Source organism: Sebastes umbrosus, chromosome 5 (assembly GCF_015220745.1).
Source record: "Sebastes umbrosus isolate fSebUmb1 chromosome 5, fSebUmb1.pri, whole genome shotgun sequence".
Lineage (NCBI taxonomy): Eukaryota > Metazoa > Chordata > Actinopteri > Perciformes > Sebastidae > Sebastes > Sebastes umbrosus.
Window position 1 is genome coordinate 1,008,103 of NC_051273.1, and position 19,887 is coordinate 1,027,989.

The 19,887-nt window shown below is 42.0% G+C and overlaps 1 protein-coding gene across 2 annotated transcripts in view; it reads right to left on the minus strand.

The window, feature by feature from the left end:
* Positions 1 to 3,864: 3,864 nt before the first annotated feature.
* Positions 3,865 to 19,887, minus strand: part of slc9a7 (solute carrier family 9 member 7) — a 39,754-nt gene continuing 23,731 nt past the window's right edge. The window contains exons 13-17 of one of the 2 annotated variants that reach the window (XM_037771060.1): positions 19,454 to 19,516; positions 15,737 to 15,800; positions 13,695 to 13,777; positions 11,077 to 11,182; positions 3,865 to 5,244 (exon numbers count right to left, since the gene is read on the minus strand). In XM_037771060.1, the coding sequence (XP_037626988.1) occupies positions 4,966 to 5,244; positions 11,077 to 11,182; positions 13,695 to 13,777; positions 15,737 to 15,800; positions 19,454 to 19,516 (595 nt within the window). In that variant the 3' untranslated portion in view covers positions 3,865 to 4,965. The remainder of the gene's footprint in view (positions 5,245 to 11,076; positions 11,183 to 13,694; positions 13,778 to 15,736; positions 15,801 to 19,453; positions 19,517 to 19,887) is intronic. The other variant, XM_037771061.1, reaches the window with a different exon arrangement.

Here is a 19,887-nt window from a genome sequence, read left to right on the forward strand (position 1 = left end):
CTGGATATGTTCTCTTGTTGGGACCATTCTCTGTAAACCCTAGAGATGGTTGTGCATGAAAATCCCAGTAGATCAGCAGTTTAATACTCAGACCAGCCCGTCTGGCACCAACAACCATGCCACGTTCAAAGTCACTTAAATCCCCTTTCTTCCCCATTCTGATGCTCGGTTTGAACTTCAGCAAGTCGTCTTCACCACGTCTAGATGACATAATGCATTGAGTTGCTGCCATGTGATTGGCTGATTAGCTACTTGTGTTAACAAGCAATTGAACAGGTGTGCCTAATAAAGTGGCCGGTGAGTCAATATTATTGTGTGTGACTTTGGTGAATCTGAACTAACCCTTTAAAACACCAAAGTCACACAATAACACAAACTAACTAACCAATAGAGGCAGCGGTAGATCAGCAACTCCTGTGTTCTGAGAGGTTAAATTACTGTTTTTGTGAATGGAGTCTGGTGGCTTTGAAGAGAGGATAGATAACGGCTTCAGGTCCCCGTCAGAAAGGGCTGTCTGACAGCGAGGTAAAGAGGTGAAAATACTCTAAATACAGCGTACACTTCTGCTACACTCTGATTATCCATATAAGGCTCATAATTTGACTGATTTGTATTAACATGTTAACATGTTGGTGGAAGCAGGCAGCCTGTTGCTACGGGAAACAAAAACACATGCACATATTAAAGTACTTCTCTATAGTCAGTGTATTACTACAGTAGATGGGGTTAGTAGAAACAGACAGGAGATCCAGCACGGAGTAAAGTAATGTACTGCTGTGGACGGAGGCATCTAAAAATATCAATATCAGTTTACGTGTACGCTATATTTAGAATATCTTTACCTCGCTGGCAGACAGCCCTTTCTGACGAGGAACTGAAGCTGTTATATCGCTCTCTTCAAAGCCACCAGACTCCATTCACAAAAACAGTGATTTTACCTCTCAGATCACAGGAGCTGCTGGTTTAAGTCATTTTTAAGAAAAAAAAAGGGATTTATGAGACCAACTCATCCTTCTGTTTAACAATTTCAACATTTGCATTAGAGGTTAATTTTTCGGTTTAAGAGTATATAAAGGGTGAAGGCTGCTCGGTTTTAGAGCTGCAACTATCAGTCCATTGACAGAAAAATAATCGATTAATCGTTAGTCATTTTTTGTTTTCCAACCTCACAAATTTAGATTTTACTGCTTTTCTCTTTTTTTAAATCACATTAAACTGAATATCTTTGGCAAGACGTGTAAATACGTCACCTTTGAGAAACTGAGATGGATATTTTTCACTATTTTCTGACATTTAAAAAAACAATACGATTAATCGATTAATCTGAAAACTAATCGTTAGTGTTTGGTATCAGCGGCTGCTCGTCTTTATTTAGGATTTTACTTGTCTGAATGTTTGAACACTAATTAATGACGGAGTTTGAAGACTTTGCAACCTTTAAATATCTTTTGGATATTTATATCTTTTGGACAACAGGTTGGGCTCTAATCAGAGCTGCAACGATTAATCTATCAGCGGTCAACTATTAAATTAATTTACTGTTTTGATAATTGATTAATGGTTATATTTTAAGAAAAAAAGAAAGTCTAAATTCTCTGATTCCAGCTTCTTAAATGTGAATATTTTCTGGTTTCTTTCCTCTTCTATGACGGTAAACTGAATATCTGTGGACAATACAAGACATTTTATAAACCAAACAATTAATGGAGAACTGTACATCTAAATAATGCAAACCTCCTTTGACGGCTTCATTCAACCCAAAATTAACACAACGGTTTGGCTCATAATTAGGTTTTTATTAACATGTTGACATGCAGACCAGGTAGGCAGAACCAGGCAGCCTGTTGCTATGGAAACAACAACAGGTGCAATATATTAACAACTGAGCTACATCTGATATCGGTCAGGTACAGAGAGCGTGTAGTAAATATAGACAGCACAACAGTCTGGAGATAAGAGCGCACATGAAGCTTATAGAAGAGGTAAAAAGACAGCTGTAGTGACCCGGACGCGGAGACAAATGAGACGTCCTTTTTCTGCACTTATGTTAGTAGATAAAGCCGGAGTCCGTTTGTTTTCTGATGAGTATAGAAGGTGTATGTCGAGGCTGTGGGACCTTTCTAAAAGAGACTAAATGATTGTTTTAATGCCCGAGAGACAGAAAAGCTTCGTCGTCGTCGTCGCGCCGTGAAAAGGAGACGTTGGAGTACTTCTCACTTCCAGCTAGAATTTAAATGACCCCTCGGTGCTCACCGCTTGGCAACGGCTTACATAACTAGATTCATTTCCTCTTCGGAGGTCCTCAGTGGGCCATAAAACTTGTGCGGGGCTTCTCCCCTTACACAATCGAGCCTTTCACACCTGCCGCTGTGTGAGTACTCATACATAAATGCAGCAGTCGAAAGGAGAAAACACACAAAGAAGGGGCGACACGTGCTGCTGAATTTAAAACAGGGACGGCGTCTAGACGCGGTGGTCGAAGGGGAACGTTAAACCTCCTCCTGCTGCTGCTCCCAGAGAGACGTCCGTCAACCCGGGTCATATATTTACATTGATTGGATGAGAGCTAAATATAACATCATGCTGCGCTGGAGGAACCGACTCCTATAGGTCACATAGGAGTAATTAATAGCTGAGGTGGAGGGATGTTAATCAACCTGTAGGATAACGACAGGGTTCAGTGGTCGGTGTTGTATCCAGGATCTGAGTCTTAAACCAGTTATCTCATTAAAAACTGCTCTGAGTCGCTGGAAGGAAACCGGGCCACAGGTGATCTGATGTCATACTGACTATGAGTCGTTATAATAGCTGACCTTGACCATCCAGAATTAACATTAGAGATATCTACAGTCTGAGTTCTTGTTCCAGATATCTTTAACGTCACTGTGACAGGTGCAGATATCTGTAGTTCAGGTTTGACTAGTCAAAACTGACTGACAGATATCTGCAGGGATGTCACTGAACACTCAACTCGTCACACGTCCTGTACGGCGAGACGTTTTAACATTTAACAGCTGGGCTGGAGATTCATCGGACAGATGTGCAACCTCATTCTGACTAGTCAAAACTCTAATTCAAGATATCCCTAATTCCGATTTGACTAATCTAAACTCTGATTTTAGATATCTGTGATTACATTTTGACCAGTAAGATTCAAACTACTTTGACATTCATGTGTACGGAGTTTCTCATTATAGATATCCACAATTCAGTTGTGGATATCAGATCAGAGGGTGATCAGGTTTCTAGTAATCAAAGCTGAGGGAAGTCTAGATATTACTTCTATTATTTATGTGAAATGAAGCGAGTCGCTGAACAATGACTTCAACGCAACAGGTCGACGTTTTGGGAAATAAGCTTCCCGGCAGAGAGATAGACGACGATTCCGCTTTTTTTTTACCTTTTATCGGGCTCAGTTTTAAAGCTAGAGTGAAGATACTGGTATCATATGAAACTATAAAACCTGATGAATCCATCGGTACCAACCATGTCATACTAGCTGGTCAAGAAGGAGGTTAAATAACGCTCCAAACTTACACTAAATTTTGGCAATGAAAAAACTCATGTCCATTTTCAAAGGGGTCCCTTGACCTCTGACCTCCAGATCAGTGAATGTAAATGGGTTCTATGGGTACCCACGAGTCTCCCCTTTACAGACATGCCCACTTTATGATAATCACATGCAGTTTGGGGCAAGTCATAGTCAAGTCAGCACACTGACACACTGACAGCTGTTGTTGCCTGTTGGGCTGCAGTTTGCCATGTTATGATTGGAGCATATTGTTTTATGCTAAATGCAGTACCTGTGAGGGTTTCTGGATCAATATCTGACATTTATTTGTGTTAATTGATTTACAATAATAAATATATACAGACATTTTGCATAAAGCAGCATATTTGTCCACTCCCATGTTGATAAGAGGATTAAATACTTGACAAATCTCCCTTTAAGGTACATTTAGAACAGATAAAAAAATGTGTGATTAACTTGAGATTATTTGCAGTAGACAATATAGAATTTTTCTAAATTATGATGAAGGCCTGTTCCTTATTTTATAGTTTGTAAAGTATCAGAGTGGACACCTCATATCTGCTTTTAAAGTTTTGGGAATCTCATAAGAAACAATATAATGTGAATTAAAACTCCTCCGTTCCTTCTTCGTGGTATTGTTGTGGAAAGCCGTCCGGCGAACAGACAAAGACGCAGCTCAAAGACGAGACAAACTTTGTAACAGTCATGAGACGTAACGCGGCGAGAGAAGCGTCCCGCTATAGCGAGGAAACAAAGCTCTGCATTGTGGCTATTTACATGCTCACATTCTTCAGCCGTGACGCGGCGGAGAGGAAAACTCATCCACTGTTGGCCTCCTCCACACTGATGCTTCTGTGTGAGAGACAAAGGACGTCCCTCACAAACACTGGTCTGTTAGCAGCTTCAGATGATGATGATGATGAGGATGATGATGATGGTACAAATATACCAGAGAACTCCTGTTTGAACTATTAAAGCCTCGTTTCAGCATTTAGATGGGGGGGGGGGTGATTGCAAAGAAGAGCTCGCTGGTGTAAACTGGTCCGATCACATGATGAGAGACGGCCACGCCAGCTGAACACACAGCGTCACATGTTCAGAACCAATCTCACATGAGGGTTTTTCTGTCCTCACATCCTGCATAAAGTTTTCCCTCCTTTTGATTCAGAGGAATCGATCAGTAAAAGTGAATCTCAGAGTAACAGCGTTGGCGTCCTGACGAGGACTCACGTCTCCGAGGCGCTCTGGAGGAACCTCCTCCCCTCCCATATCTCCTCTCTTGTCTTATCTCTGAAGGTCTGGATGCTCTGCCCGCAGGATGTGAGGGCGAGGCGGTCTAGATGAGGGGGTGTGGGGGGTCAGGTCAGGTTAGGTCGGGTCAGGTTAGGGAGGCTGGCGGTGCAGGGCGGACGGAGAGGAGAGGACAAGAGGGGTCAGATGTGATCCTCGATGGGGAAAACCAGGCGCGTGCCGCGGCTCAGCAGCTCCTGCTCGCGGGAGTCCAGCTCGCGCTCCAGCGCCTCCTCGGAGGTGCTGCCGCTCCTTTTGCCGTTGGCGCTCCAGCCTGACCCTCCACCTCCTGCTGCTGCGTCCCCCCCACCAGCGCCGCCGCCACCGGATGCCCCATTGGCTGTGATGGAGGTGTCACCGAACGTGAAGGTGAGGTCGCCGTCGTTGCGGAGGAGGTCAGAGTCGGGGTCCCTCAGCTGCTCCTGAAAACACATCAGTGGAGCATGAGGGGAGGATGGAGGACATGGGGGGGGGGGGGGACACACAGGCTACATCCACAGGTTCTGTTTTAAAACGCATGATGCTACGCGTCCACAGCCAGCACGTTGGCCGCTCCTCATTTGCATAAAGTTGAGGTTTACTTTATGTAAATCAGGGGCGTCCAGTGCGACTCGCCGCCTCTAGAAAACTTTAAACTCTAATAAAGACAGATTCATCAACATGGATTATTTCTACATAAAATGATCCATCCATCTTCATCCATCTTCAACCGCTTATCCGGGATCATAAAATGATTTCAGTGAAATATTTTCGTGTCACAAGAGAAGAAAGTTTCCAAACGAGCTGCCATGTTGGTTCCAGCAGCAGCTCACGACGGAAAGTGTTTGTCCAATCAGGTGTCTAGTAGCAGCACATCAAGCGTACCATAACTTTGGCTATGTTTACGCCTAGCGTCCACACTACTCCGGCGTAAAACTCCGAGGTTTCGTCTTAGTCTGGACAGACAGAAACGGAGACCTTTGAAAACGATGACGCAGACGCCCACTTTTGCTTCTTGATTGGGTCTCATCAGTCATGACGTGGCCTTCCCTGATTGGTCATCACGTGAACCTTTTCCAGAAGAAACTAAACGACATCAGCCTCGACCACCAGCGGTTCATTTCAACATGATAACGAGTTACAGGCGTTGCTGACCTCGTTGTCTCTGCTAGCAGCTGTTGTTCAGTTAAATTCTATATTTTATAACGCCTATACTGCCTACATTACATGGGCAGGAGGGACGCTGTTATAAGAGCGCTTTACATCAATTCCCGTGTCCAGCGCTGCTTCCTGTTTACACCGGTGCGCGCATGCCCAGTGGATGTGAATGGTCATGTGCGTTTAAAACGGCGTTTTAAAACGAAAGTGTGGATGGAGCCACAGAGTGGGTGGACATCAACGGTTCAGAGGCTCATAAGGAACGCTGTGGATTTACAGACAGGAAGTGAGGAGACGTTCACTTAGTGGCCTTTACTGCAGCAACCGTATTCAAGTGAACACAGGAAACCACAGACTGCACAGCAACACGCACCCAACCCTACAGTCAACTACTATATATACTGTATATATAAACTGTATATATACTGTATATAAACTGTATATATACTGTATATAAACTGTATATGTACTGTATATAAACTGTATATATACTGTATATAAACTGTATATGTACTGTATATATACACAGTATGCTGGGTGCATGCTGCATGCTGGGTAATGAACAGCTCCGAGGTTGTAGCATGAGGTCCCCGGCGCTCTAATTGACCTGCTGACGATCGATAGTGTGGTTATGTCCTCGGGGAGGACCGGATGAGTTAACGCCGGGTCAGCAGGGATTACTCACATGAAGGGATAAAAATAAAAAATAAATTACATAACCTCGTCTCTCCAACTATTACACCGGAGGGAGAAAGAAATCTCCTAATGAATCCATCAGTTTATGAAGTTAAAAAGGATATAGATGCTTTCTAATTAAAGGAGTGACACGACTGTTTTATAAAGAAGAAGTGAATATAAACATATTTGGATTCATTATAATTAAAGCTTGTAGCAGCGATGATCGGGTCCTCGCACCTTCCCCACGTCGGAGGTACCGGCGGGACGCTGGTTAACGCAAACATACGGCCCGGGGGCCAGAACCAGCCCGCCAAACGGCTCAATCTGGCCCACTGGAGGACTTTGCAAAGTGTAAAAATTGCAGAGAAGTTATTAATGGATGCACTATTATAGATCCCATGCGCTTACGTATAGGCTACATGAAACAACACTGTAAAGCTACTTGCAGGAGCCGCCGGTGGAAAACGTCTTTGTCAAAAAGGAGAAAAGTGGACACGGTGTCGGTAGTTCCTGTTTCCTGACAGAGGTAAATGGGAAGCCAGTGTGCTCGGTGTGTTCAGCACCTTTCAGTGCTCCGGGATTATACATAATATTCAGCGCTACTATCACTCATCATGGCAAAAAATACAAGATCTTACGAGGACAACTGAGAACAGAGAAGATAAATGAATTGCTGAAAGGTTTGAAGAAACAGCAGTCTGTTTTTAGTCGTAACCGAGTTAGACGTTCTTTCCTGTGTTAAGTGCGTGCTTCAGGAACTGACCTATTGCAAATAGTGTACCACTGCTGATACGGAAATGATGGTAAAAATGGTCAGGAACGTTCATTTACGCACAAATTTGATTTATAGACTATTGAATTGTGTCAAAATGGTTTTTGTCACTTTTAAAGACTGGGTCCCCAGAAAAAAAGTTTGTTTAACACTGAACTAGAGCATTAAATATGTATATTTAGAGGATACTGAGCTGGAGAACGTAGATACGCTCCCATGGGTAGCTAGCAGAACAATATCATGGAGGCGTGTATATTAGTGAGGTTAATAATTAACCGACATTAAGCATTTTAACCGATTAATGCCATCGGTAAAAACGGTTAAAAGAAATGTTAATAATTAATTAAAAAGCTGAGAAAACTCGTCACTTGAAGGAGAAAAGCCGGTCCACCTGAAGAGAGTCTGAGCCGGCGTTACAGAGACAGGAAGTCGGCTCCCGTCTATAGCTCGCTGAGCGGAGGAGATGTAGCCTCGAAGCATTTATTCACCGACAGATAAACTGTACTCACACTGTCTGCTACACCTACGTTCACAGCTAGAACGCCACCGACAACACTCACACGGTCGGTCGGAAACTCGCTGAAGTTACGCCGCGCTGAGAGACCGTATGTGTGTGACTACGGAGCCACTGGCAACGCTAGCAGCTGCTAACGTAGCACAAACACACACACTGTTTGTTGGACAATTGCTATCGTTAATCCGGACAGACACACAGCGGACAACCTGCTAAACTAAACTAAATGTACGGTGGAGACTTTTACTGGGAAAGTGGCTGCATGCTAAGTTAACGCTCCAGACGGTGAACCGGGGACTCCGTCGCCTGTAGTCCTCAAACACTGCAGCTGGCACACCGCTGCATGCGAGGCACTAATCTTGTGAGTTAACGGTTAATAATCGGGTCGGTTAACGAGGGTCGGTTAACGAGGGTCGGTTAACAAGAGGTCAGTTAACGAGGGTCGGTTAACGAGGGTCGGTTAACGAGAGTCGGTTAACGAGGGGTCGGTTAAGGAGGGGTCGGTTAACGAGGGTCGGTTAACGAGAGGTTGGTTAACGAGGGGTCGGTTAACGAGGGTCGGTTATCGGTTAAGAACATTTTTCAAAATGAGCATCCCTAGTGCGTATAATTTTGAGACGTACAATGATCCTTTAAAAGGACTTTATAACTGCTGAAGATGTGTTTTGTTGCTGCTAAAATAAAAAGCTTGATTTTAGATGTATATTTCTCTAATAACCAGACCGTTGTGTGATGATATGAAGGTGGTTAGTTTTCTGTGTTGGGAGCCGAGCGGAGCCTCAGGAAGTCTCTCTGTGAATACTGAAGGTTTTTCTCTCAGGAGAACAGTAATAGCGTCTAAGTATTCTCAACGCTGCCAGTAAACGCACAAAGCAGCGAGGCCTTCAGCGGGAGACGGGGAGAGAGGGAGAGAGAGAGAGAGAGAGAGAGAGAGAGAGAGAGAGAAAATGGACAGTCGAGAAGCACAAAAGACTCTTTTCAGCTTCACCTTCAATGATGATCACTGTTCTGAAAGACACTGTGATATTTTCTACTCACAAACAACGGGGACGGGGGGGGGCGGTCACACTCGGAGCCACGCCGGCAAATTCTCCTTTTTCATTTGAAAGACTTTTGTGTATTATTACGCCGTCCTTTCACAGTAAGAGCCCGTCACTGTGGGGTTATTAAATCTAAATTGCATTTCTTTATTTCTCTGAAGTAGACACAGATGGTCTGTCATTTAAAATGAGATTCTTCTGAAGGTTTTCATCCATAAATGTTTCCCTCTCTGGGTTTGCCAGCTGCCTGCCAGGCGAGCCATGAATGTAGGAGGTGGTTCATATAATCAGGACCGTCCAGGGTTTCTGGAGAGACGGCATTAAATAAAACTCGTTGCCTGGTTCCTCTTCGGTGATGGATATTATGAAACGGGGAGGGGAATAAAGTGCTCCACAAACTGGAGAACTTTGGTTCCAATTAACCTCAAATTGTACAACATTTAAAGATGTGGTATAAAGTTTACACTCTTTGAAACTAAACCCTAAATTGAACAGTTCAGTTTTATTGTGTGCTATAAATAAAAGGCTTTGAAAAGACACCCTAAAAGAGGGAGGATACGGCTGCTATAGTCCAAACGGTGCATTAGTCCGTCTCTCAATACTCTCCGTCTGTCTGTGACACACAGCTCCGAGATCATTAGTTCCTACTGGACCTTTAAAAACTAATCACACATGAAGTTTCATTTTTAAAGAAGGCTTAAGAATGTGCTCAAACAGCTGGGCGCTGTAGTTTTTAGGAAACCCAACTCAACCAGGAGTAAATAGTGCATTTATGGGGGACTATTTTTAGCTGCAGATTAACGACACGTTAAAGAGACCTTTCAGATCACCACCTACTCCACCTCACAGTCTACTGGCGTTGAAAACTACGCCCTCAGACCGTTTCCTTGACTTAAGACACTGATATCTCCACAGTGGATGAAGGGATTTTTACCATTCAAACTGCATTTTCATTTTCCCCCTTTTTTCAAGGTTGTTTTCATATATGCAATTTACAGTTCGTAATTACAATAGTTTATAAACTATTTTTTTAAGTAGTTGAGCTTAGAGACGAACACAATAAGTACACTAGAGAAAACAACTTCAGCATTCAAAATTGAAATAAAATAAAATAATAATAATAATAATAATAATAATAGAATAAAATAAAAAATTAATAATACTAATACAAAGCCAAAAGTAATAATAATAAGAAGAAGAAGAATAGAATAAAAAAATAATAATATTAATACAAAGAGAAAAAAAAATAATAATAATAATATTAAAAAGAATAGAATAAAATAAAACTAATACAAAGAGAAAAAAGTAATAATAATAATAATAAAAAGAATAGAATAAAATAAAAAAATAATAATACTAATACAGTATTTAGTATTATACATTTATTTTTTATTTTATTCTATTCTTTTTATTATTATTATCATTATTATTATTTAATTACTTTTTTCTCTTTGTATTAGTATTATTAATTTGTTTTATTTTATTCTATTATTTTTATTTTTATTATTATTATCTTTATTTATTTATTTAATTTTATTTCAATTTTGAATGCTGAAGTTGTTTTCTCTAGTGTCCTTATTGTGTTCGTCTCTAATATCAACTACTTAAAAAAATAGTTTATAAACTATTGTAGTTTTAGGGCCTCTTTTAGTGCAATGAAATATATGTTTTCATATATTTCATTGCATATATGAAAACAACCTTGAAAAAAGGGGAAAAAAATAAAGTATATATATAAAAAAAAAGAAAATGCAATTTGAATGGTAAAAATGTGTCACTGTGGAGACATCAGTGTTTAAAGTCAAGAAAACCGTCTGAGGGTTTAGGTTTAACATCAGTAGGCTGACAACATATTGACCCAGAGAACATCACCGTATTAAAGAGGATATTAAGTTGGAGAATGATCAGTCTTCTCCTCTAACTCTCAGTAACAAAGTATGATATAAGTATATTTCCAACTATTCCTCTAAACCCTCTGACTGGACGACGTGCAGAGAACCGTTTCCTCCTGTTTCTACAGTGTGAACCTGCATTCTTCACAGATCACTGGACACACGGAGGAGAGTCACTGTGTATCTGTGTGTGTTTGTATTTAGTGTATGTGGACACTCACCTCGTACGCCTGGGCGCTGGTCAGACAGCTCGCCAGCGGGCCGCAGTAGGCCGGCAGCGTGGAGGTGAGAGGCGGTCCGCTGTGGGTCAGGATGGGCTTCAGGTAGCTGAGCGGTTATTAAGGAAAATCACCTCAACAAGTATCATCAGTCAGCAAAGGATGGATGAATGAGAGTTAATAATCCATATCTGCACCACTTTATATGGTATTAAAGGTTAATAAATCATTTATGCTTTATAGATCAGTTTTAAGTCGTTAATATGAACTTTTGGGTTGCCATAAAGGTAGAAGTCAATGTCCTCGACTGCCTTATCGGAGCTATTCTTAAATTCTTAAATTCTCTTTTATTTACACACTCATTTATTTTTATCTTTATCTTTATAACTATAATCAGTTTTATCTCTGTGAATGCACAGGAATATAATTTTTATAATTCTTTCATATAAATGTAAATGAGCAATAATATACGGATCTTCTTTGCTGGGGAAGGATTTGAAACGTTGCTCTTATTTAAAGGCTCATAACTGATCTATAAAGCATTAGTAAATTAATTATTAAAGCCATTAGTTATCGAGCCTTTATATAGAAAGTGGTATATAATAATATGTGATAAAAGAAGAAGTTAATTCCAGTAGAAGCCAGTTTAAACCGTCCGTCTACCTCGATTAAAACAGACCTGCAGTGAGTCAGTTGGTCGGTTGGTTCTCCTCCTGCAGGAACGAACCATAAAAACATTTAAAATACTGAATTATGGTTTAATAACGTTGAGGGCGTCTGCCAGCAGGATATATTTGGAGTTTAAATCTTTAAGGGATTCAGTGAGCAGCTGAGGGAAAAGTCATTTTGTGACGCTTGGCAGCAGCAGAGAAGGCTCTCGTATGTAATTAGTCAGGCTGTGTTGCATTCTGGGAAAACCCACGAATGCTCCGTTCAGCTGGTCGGCTCACCGGTCGGTCTGCTCTGTTTCTGTCAGAACACACGTTCGTTGAACAGAAATAACGTGACTGAACCGCACCAGGCTCCGTGTCTGTGTCACGTATGTTTACCTCCTCAGAGACACGAGAGGAATCCACCCGGCTCGCTGCCGTCAGCTGCGTCGAGCAGCCGTCACCGGGGAGAAGGCCTCCGCTGTAGAACACAGCTGCTCCGCTCAGAAACAGACTCACAATCAGCCTCCTGGGGAGGACGTTTGTTCAGCAGAGAGGGACGGAGGGAGGAAACACTTCAGTCTGTTTTTGCAGCAGTGATGACAAACATTTGATGGGTTCATGTATGTTGTTGCAACGTTTCCTCAGACAACGGATCATATGATATCTGCCTCATTTTCCATGCTACGAATGTCCAGCAACACGTGTCAAATTCTCCTTTTTACATGCATACAGTCTTTTTCTTCACAGGAAACAACTTTCTTAGGTTTATGCAACAAAACTACTTATCTTTTGGGAAAAGATGTTTGTCAAAGTTAACGCGATAATAACACGTTAACGCAAAATTTGTTTTGACGGCACTAATTTCTTTAACGCATTAACGCAACTTGCAATTTTAAGGTTGTAGCGGCTCGACGGGTACCAACCATGTCGTACTAGCTGGTCATGAAGGAGGTTAAATAACACTCCAAAGTTACGCTACATTTTGACAAGGAAAAAACTGTCATGGCATTTTTCAAAGGGGTCCCTTGACCTCTGACCTCTAGATATGTGGATGTGTGATGGTTTCTGTCCGAAAGAAATTCCAAAAAAATGTCCAATTAAAAACTCTGAAAAATGTCCGAAAAAAAGTTGGAGAAAAAAAGTCAGAAAAATGTTCGAAAATTAAAAGTCAGAAAAAAAGTCAAAAAATGTTTTCTAAAATCTGAAAATGTCAGAAAAAAAGTCCAACAAAAAATTTGAAAAATGACGGGAAAAAAGAAAAAAAAAGTTGAAAAAAAGTCAGAAAAATGTTTAAAAAAAAAAAAGTCAAAAATGTAAAAAAATAAATAAAAAAAAAAGTCAGAAGAAAAACCTAAAAAGTCAGAAAAAAAGTCAGAAAAAAGTAAAAAAAAAAAAAGTCTGACAAATGTTCGAAAAAAAAAAGTTTGAAAAAACAAAGTCAGAGAATATTTAAAAAAAAAAAAGTCTGAAAAAAAATCTAAAAATGTCAAAAAAAAAGTCGGAAAAATGTTCGAAAAAAGTAAAAAAAAAGTTGGACAAATGTTTGAAAAAAAAAAGTCAGAAAAAAGTTAAAAAAAAAAAAAAGTCTGAAAAGTAAAAAAAACCCTGATGAATCCATCGGTACCAACCATGTCATACTAGCTTGTCATGTAGGAGGTGCCCTGTTAAAAGGTTTTTGGTTAAGTTTTTCCTCATCCGATGAGAGGGTCGTACTGTAAACGACAGAGGATGTCGTATCTTGTACAGATTGAAAACCCCCCTGAGGCAAAACTTGGTATTTGTGATTCTGGGCTATACAAATAGAATTGACTTGACTTGATTTGGTTATTTTGATCCAATATCCCAGAATGATCTGATACAGATACCAGATGATCCTGAGTGGATATGAGACCTGTTCTTATTACCACAAAGAGCTGCACTAGATGATAAACATACATACGTTGTTAAAGCAGGGTACTGGAAGGATACTTGTGATCAAAGGTGTACCACAGTCTGAAGAGCCAGGCGCTCTCCTGTTTGGTTTTACTTGTTCCTTCACCCTGGGAGCCCTCCTGCAGAAACACATGGAGAGAGAAACACCAACATGATCTGATCTGGATCCAGACTAACATGTTGTTATCAGGCTGAAATGATTCCCATCCACTTCATTTGGTTCCTTTGGTTTGAGTTTCTCATCTTACATCATAAATATATCAACATCATTTCATAATCGCTCTCAGAAAGTGAGTCATTTGTGTGTGACAGAAGGAACTGTTTCCGTGTCTTCAGACTTGCTGACGGAGCTCCGCTTCAACATCAAATTGCAGAAGTAGTCACGTTTCCAGTAACAGTGAGAGCAGCGCTGACTAAAAGAAATACCCCAACCACAAAATGACCATTAGTACATCAACTTATTTTTTCTCTCACGCCTCCACGGTGAACAGAGAACTCAGTCCAAACCCAGTATCTGTCTGGACCGTGTTCGGTCAGTCTGTGAATTTGTGGTTAAATTGTTCCACTACTAGTAAGTGGTCATCTATATCATGTTAAATCCAGCGCTACATGTCCACCAGGTCCGGCGAGGACACTAGAGGATGCTGCTCCTCTCAACTGGACGTTCGTAACCTCGTGCATCGTAGAATGCACCTGATTGGTTCCTGGTTCTCTGCTCGCCGTTTCAAACCAAGCCTCTAGGAAGAGCGCCGGTCTTGAAGCAAATGTTCGCAGTGGCCAAACGGCGGTACTACAACTTCCGTGTCCATCATGTGATGCCATTGGGCCCAAAAAATACTTTTTCCCATAGACTTACATTGGGAAAGAGACGTCTGTAACTCAGAGGATCATTTATTTTGAGGTGAATCAACTTCCCAGTATGAACACTCTAATAGTCCTTATTTAAATCATTGAGTTTTTTAAGTTGTAAAACGCTCTAATAGCTGAATCCAGAGTTATTTCCCTTCCTCCGTTCATGTGAATGAGACCCAGACCGAGGCTGGAGCGAGTGCTGGGAGGCGGAGTTGAAGGAAACGCAACTGCGCTTGCTCCATGGGCCCAACGGATGAGGAAGATCGCCGGAAGATCCAGGTACTTTATCACTCGGCAGTCGAGCCATTTTGGCTTCAAGCTCCACTGAGACACTCTCATAGGAATGAACAGGGCCCCGCCTCCAACGCTGGATCCAGTTCTCTTAATACTTCCACGTTTCAAACAGGAAACAACACGGCGACCTGCTCGTGAACTTTCTGTTATTCCGTCTAAACGATCCACCAAAATCTACTCCTGACAACATTTTAAGACAGAAAAAGGCGATCGTGCCGCTGCTGAATCTGGCTTAGTTTCACAGCTCGGTCCAAGTTTCGTGAGCCGGACGCGCCGTTTGCATAAAGGACTGTTTCCGCCTTTCCATTTTGAAAGAGCAACAGCCAACGAGGAAACTCCAACACTCGGCCGACCGATCGTGTAACTTCATCACTTACTGAAAGACTTTTGCGTTTGTAGGGCTGACCCTCTGCGGTCCAGACCAAAACGGAGCAAAACTAAATCAAAACATCCGTTTAAAGCTCCAACACAACTGGTGCAGTATAATCCAAGTCTCATTTATCCAGTCGGATGCTCGCTACTTCAAAAACACGTTCATCTTCACTAAAACTTTATTTAAAACACTTCTTTCAAACAGTCTCAGGCTTGAGCAGGCGTGCTACTTATCCGTGCAAGTCCGAAGTGTTTTAAGGTTTTAGCAAAGATGCATGTGTTTGCGAAGTACGACCGGATAAACGAGACTTGGAATTATTCTGCTCCAGTTGTGTGACAGTTTGTAAACAGATGTTTTAATATGGTTTTACTGTTGTTAAACACCGCCAACATTTACTTCAGTTCATCAAGACTTCTCCGTTCACCGTGGAGGCATGAGAGAAGTTGTCTTCAAGAAGTCAAGGTAACTCGGGGGGAGTAGTTGATATACAGTTGGTCATTTTGTGGGTGAAGTATTCCTTTAAAGTGAATAATAAATGAGTTCTTAGTGAGATCCTCACCCCCTGTAGGACCTGGAAGCTGTCTGTGCAGGGCTGTGGGTCTTGATCCGGGTCCACACCGACCCTGAAACACACAAAGTAGAAAGAAAATATTAACTCGTGAAATGTAAAAATATCTGTGGCTCATATTTGGTTTGATGCCAGTCTGCAGTATTTCTCAGCCCTTTATTCTGTGTCTGCTCTTCTTCCTGGTTTGTATCTGACATAATGTTGTAAACTATTCACTTTTACACAGTCTTTTATGTTTTTGTGGCAACTGCAGCTGCAGGTTTTTCCTCTTTGTGGCTCGCTTACATGTCTGAAGGCTCTTTGAAAGCCCACGCACACAAAACTGCTGATCGCTCGACCTTTCAGTGGCTGAAAAATGCTGCAAATTAACATTCAACCCGATACAGACACAGAGAAACACAGAGAGAAGCTGAAGGATAATACTCAGTTTGTTTAATTCAGGGAGAGATTTGGAATAATTAAGAAGCTTTTTGGCTCATGACGCAAAACATAAAACCACATCCTCATAAAACCAGATTTTCACCGATAGAGGGAAATCACCATCAAGTCACCCCTGACCCCGAGACAGAGACACAGTTCAGCATGCAAGAACTAAAGACACCATCATGTGATTTAACCCTTTAATTGATCAATTAGAACAACCTCAAAGTGGTTTTATTCTTCTTTAGGCATGAAGTTTTTCACATGTCCACTGGAGCTTTCAACTGAAGAAATATTTAACAAACGAATGAATAAAATGATAAAATGATAAAATGATAAATGTTTTTAATGCTGTTAAACTAGTGTGTCCACACAAAGACTGCACGTTACATTCTAATAACATAAATCAACTGATTTACAACCAAAACAGTTACTGCAGATGAAGTAGCTGAAATAAAGGCAGTGATTCACTTTCTTGCCGGAGTTAAATGAGAAGATCGATTACACTCTCAGATGTCTCCAAATATGAAGCTACAGCAGCCAGTTAGCTTAGCACAAAGACTGGGACCTGGTGACGGCAAAAACACAAGATGTTCCGTTGTACTTAGCTCCACCCTCCTGTGTCACTTCTGGTTGCAAAAAACAAAGATGGCGATGACCAAAATCGAAGACGGCAACGGCCAAAAATACAAGATGACGACGGCCAAGAACCAAGATGGCGACGGCCAAAAACCAAGATGGTGACGGCCAAAAACCAAGATGGCGATGACTAGAAACCAAGATGGCGACGGACAAAATACCAAGATGGCGACGGCCAAAAACCAAGATGGCGACGGCCAAAAACCAAGATGGCGACGGCCAAAAACCAAGATGGCGACGGCCAAAATACCAAGATGGTGACGGCCAAAATACCAAGATGGCGACGGCCAAAAACCAAGATGGCGACGGCCAAAAACCAAGATGGCGACGGCCAAAAACCAAGATGGCGACGGCCAAAATACCAAGATGGTGACGGCCAAAATACCAAGATGGCGACGGCCAAAAACCAAGATGGCGACGGCCAAAAACCAAGATGGCGACGGCCAAACTACTGAACTCAAGGCTTCAAAACCGTAATCCACCAACCAATGGGTGACGTCACAGTGACTACGTCCACTTGTTATATACAGTCTGTGGGGGTTACGTGCCGGCCTCTTTCTTGGTCACTTAGCTGTTTCCATTCTTTGTGCTAAGCTAAGCTAAGCAGCTGCTAGCAGTTAGCTTCATCCGTTCCTGCAGCACATATATTCAGTCTCGTGGACATAATTCCCCCCCGCCCCCCCCGGTGTCTCTTACCAACAGAGAAGGATTAAACTCAACACAAGCAGATTTTAAAGGGGCACTTTTAATTCACACATAAGCTGTTGGAGCAGTTGAGTCTAATCCTCGTGGACGGAGGCCAAACCCGGAGACGTGAAGCCTTTCATGGTTACGTCTGAAACTACTACTGACACTGAACAGGAGGACGAGGACGAGGAGGAGGTGTAAATCACGGTTATCTTTAGACTTTTCCATGACAGCCATAACAGAGGACATACAGTGTGTCTTCTGAGGGAACGAGGAACAGCATTTTCTGTCTGCTTTCTACCTCAGCAGCTTGAGGAGGGTCTGTCTTTTAGGACTTTCTCCTCTCACGAGAACTAAACACCCAGAATACCTTCAGGGGTGGAGGTTACACCGAGGTCAACAAACCTGCAACAACAAAGCGGTACAAAGCGTGCAGGCGCTGCGTCAGGAAGGATCTGAGATTAAGACACGACTGCTGGGGGGCCCCCGGAGACACTCGTCCAGCAGCACACGTTTCCTCTGATAAGAAGCCGCCATACGTGTCCACATAGACCCTACGTGTCCACATAAACCATACGTGTCCACATAAACCATACGTGTCCACATAAACCATACGTGTCCACATAAACCATACGTGTCCACATAAACACTTTATGCAACAGAGTGCTCCGCTGACTTCAGTTCACCCACTAACCTTTAATCCTAATCCTGAAAACATGCCCTCCTCTCCTTAAACCCATCAAATATTCCTCACAAGCAATCTCGTTTGCAGCGTTCCCGTCCTCGAGGGAGGACACGCGACCTCATGAACGGACTCAAAAGGGAGGAACCATCACGGCTCAGCAGCTCTCAGTTTCTGTCTCCTCTTCCTCTATTTGCTCATACTGTTTAGATCAGTTCACACAGGTCTGTCAAGCTGCTTCTGGGGAACACCATGTGTGATTTGTTCTTTGCACTGCGGTGTGAAGATAAACTGGTGGACCGTCAGCACTGATGCAACAAAAAGAAGAGACAGACTCAGGTTTTCACGTCACCCAGAGAAAGCCTCGAATAAAGCACTTGATCATGATACAGTAACTCCTGAAGCAGCAGCAGCTCCACCAGAGAGGAGAACTGAAGCCGATATCTACGCTCTCTTTAAGCCACCAGACTCCATTGAGAAAAACAGTCATTTTACATCTCAAAACACGGAGTAGCTGGTCTCCCGCTGCCTCCATCGGGTAGTTCAGATTCACATCACCATCTTGGGTTTTAGCCGTCGCAATCTTGGATTTGGGCCGTCGTCATCTTGGTTTTTTGACTGTCGCTACCAGTAAAAAAAAAAACAACGTTCCATTTACTTAAGCGTCTTTGAGATCTTTAAAAGCGCTATATAAGTTGAATTTATTATTATTATTATTATTATTATTATTATCTTGTTTTTTTGGCCGTCGGCATCTTGGTCTTTTGACTGTTGCCATAGACCAGCAACCAGCATCCTGTGATCTGAGAGGTAAAATCACTGTTTTTGTGAATGGAGTCTGGTGGCTTTGAAGAGAGGATAGATAACGGCTTCAGTTTCCCGTCAGTAAGGGCTGTCTGACAGCGAGGTAAAGAGGTGAAGATACTCTAAATACAGCGTACACTTAAACAGATATTGATGTTTTAAGGTGTCTAAAATGTGTTTAGCTGCTGCCCACGTCCACAGCAGAACATTACTTTACTCCCGTGCTGCTACTCCTGTCTGTTTCTACTAACTCCATCTACTGTAGTAATACACCGACTATGGAGAAGAACCTCATACAACCACACTGAGAAACACCTGAACTATCCCTTTAAGAGTCTCAACGTTTCCCTTTATAGGTACCCAACGTTCCCCTTCATCAGAAAAAAAACAGAAGTGACCGGTGAAGAGAAAGATTCCCATCTGAAGCAACAACACCAACTTCCTGTCCCAACACCAGTTAGTTCACATTCAGATACCTGCGGTACTCCAACTCTCCATATCGCCGTCGCTCTTCCTGCAACGCGTCGCTTTCCCCAACGCTGTCACATCATAAACATATTACACACTCAGTATCAGTAAAGTTAAGTATATTTATCTGTTCTCTCTGTGTGTAATAAATAGACAGCTCATATGAGGAACTGAGATGTTCTCAGTGCAACACAAACCTCTGAACATTAGATACAGATGGAGATTATATCTCATTTCTCAGTTGGTTTAAGCGTGAACATTTCAAAGTTTTATATTTTTTTCACATTAAATAAAAGCGTATATTCTGAGAGGATGAAAAGCTGTGTTTCAGTTAGTTAAATTAGACATAAAAGAGAGCAGATAACAGCGACCACTCTGTGTGTGTTCATAACTGTAATTGGCAACGGCCTCGGCCAAATATGATCCTCTGTTTTTGGGACAT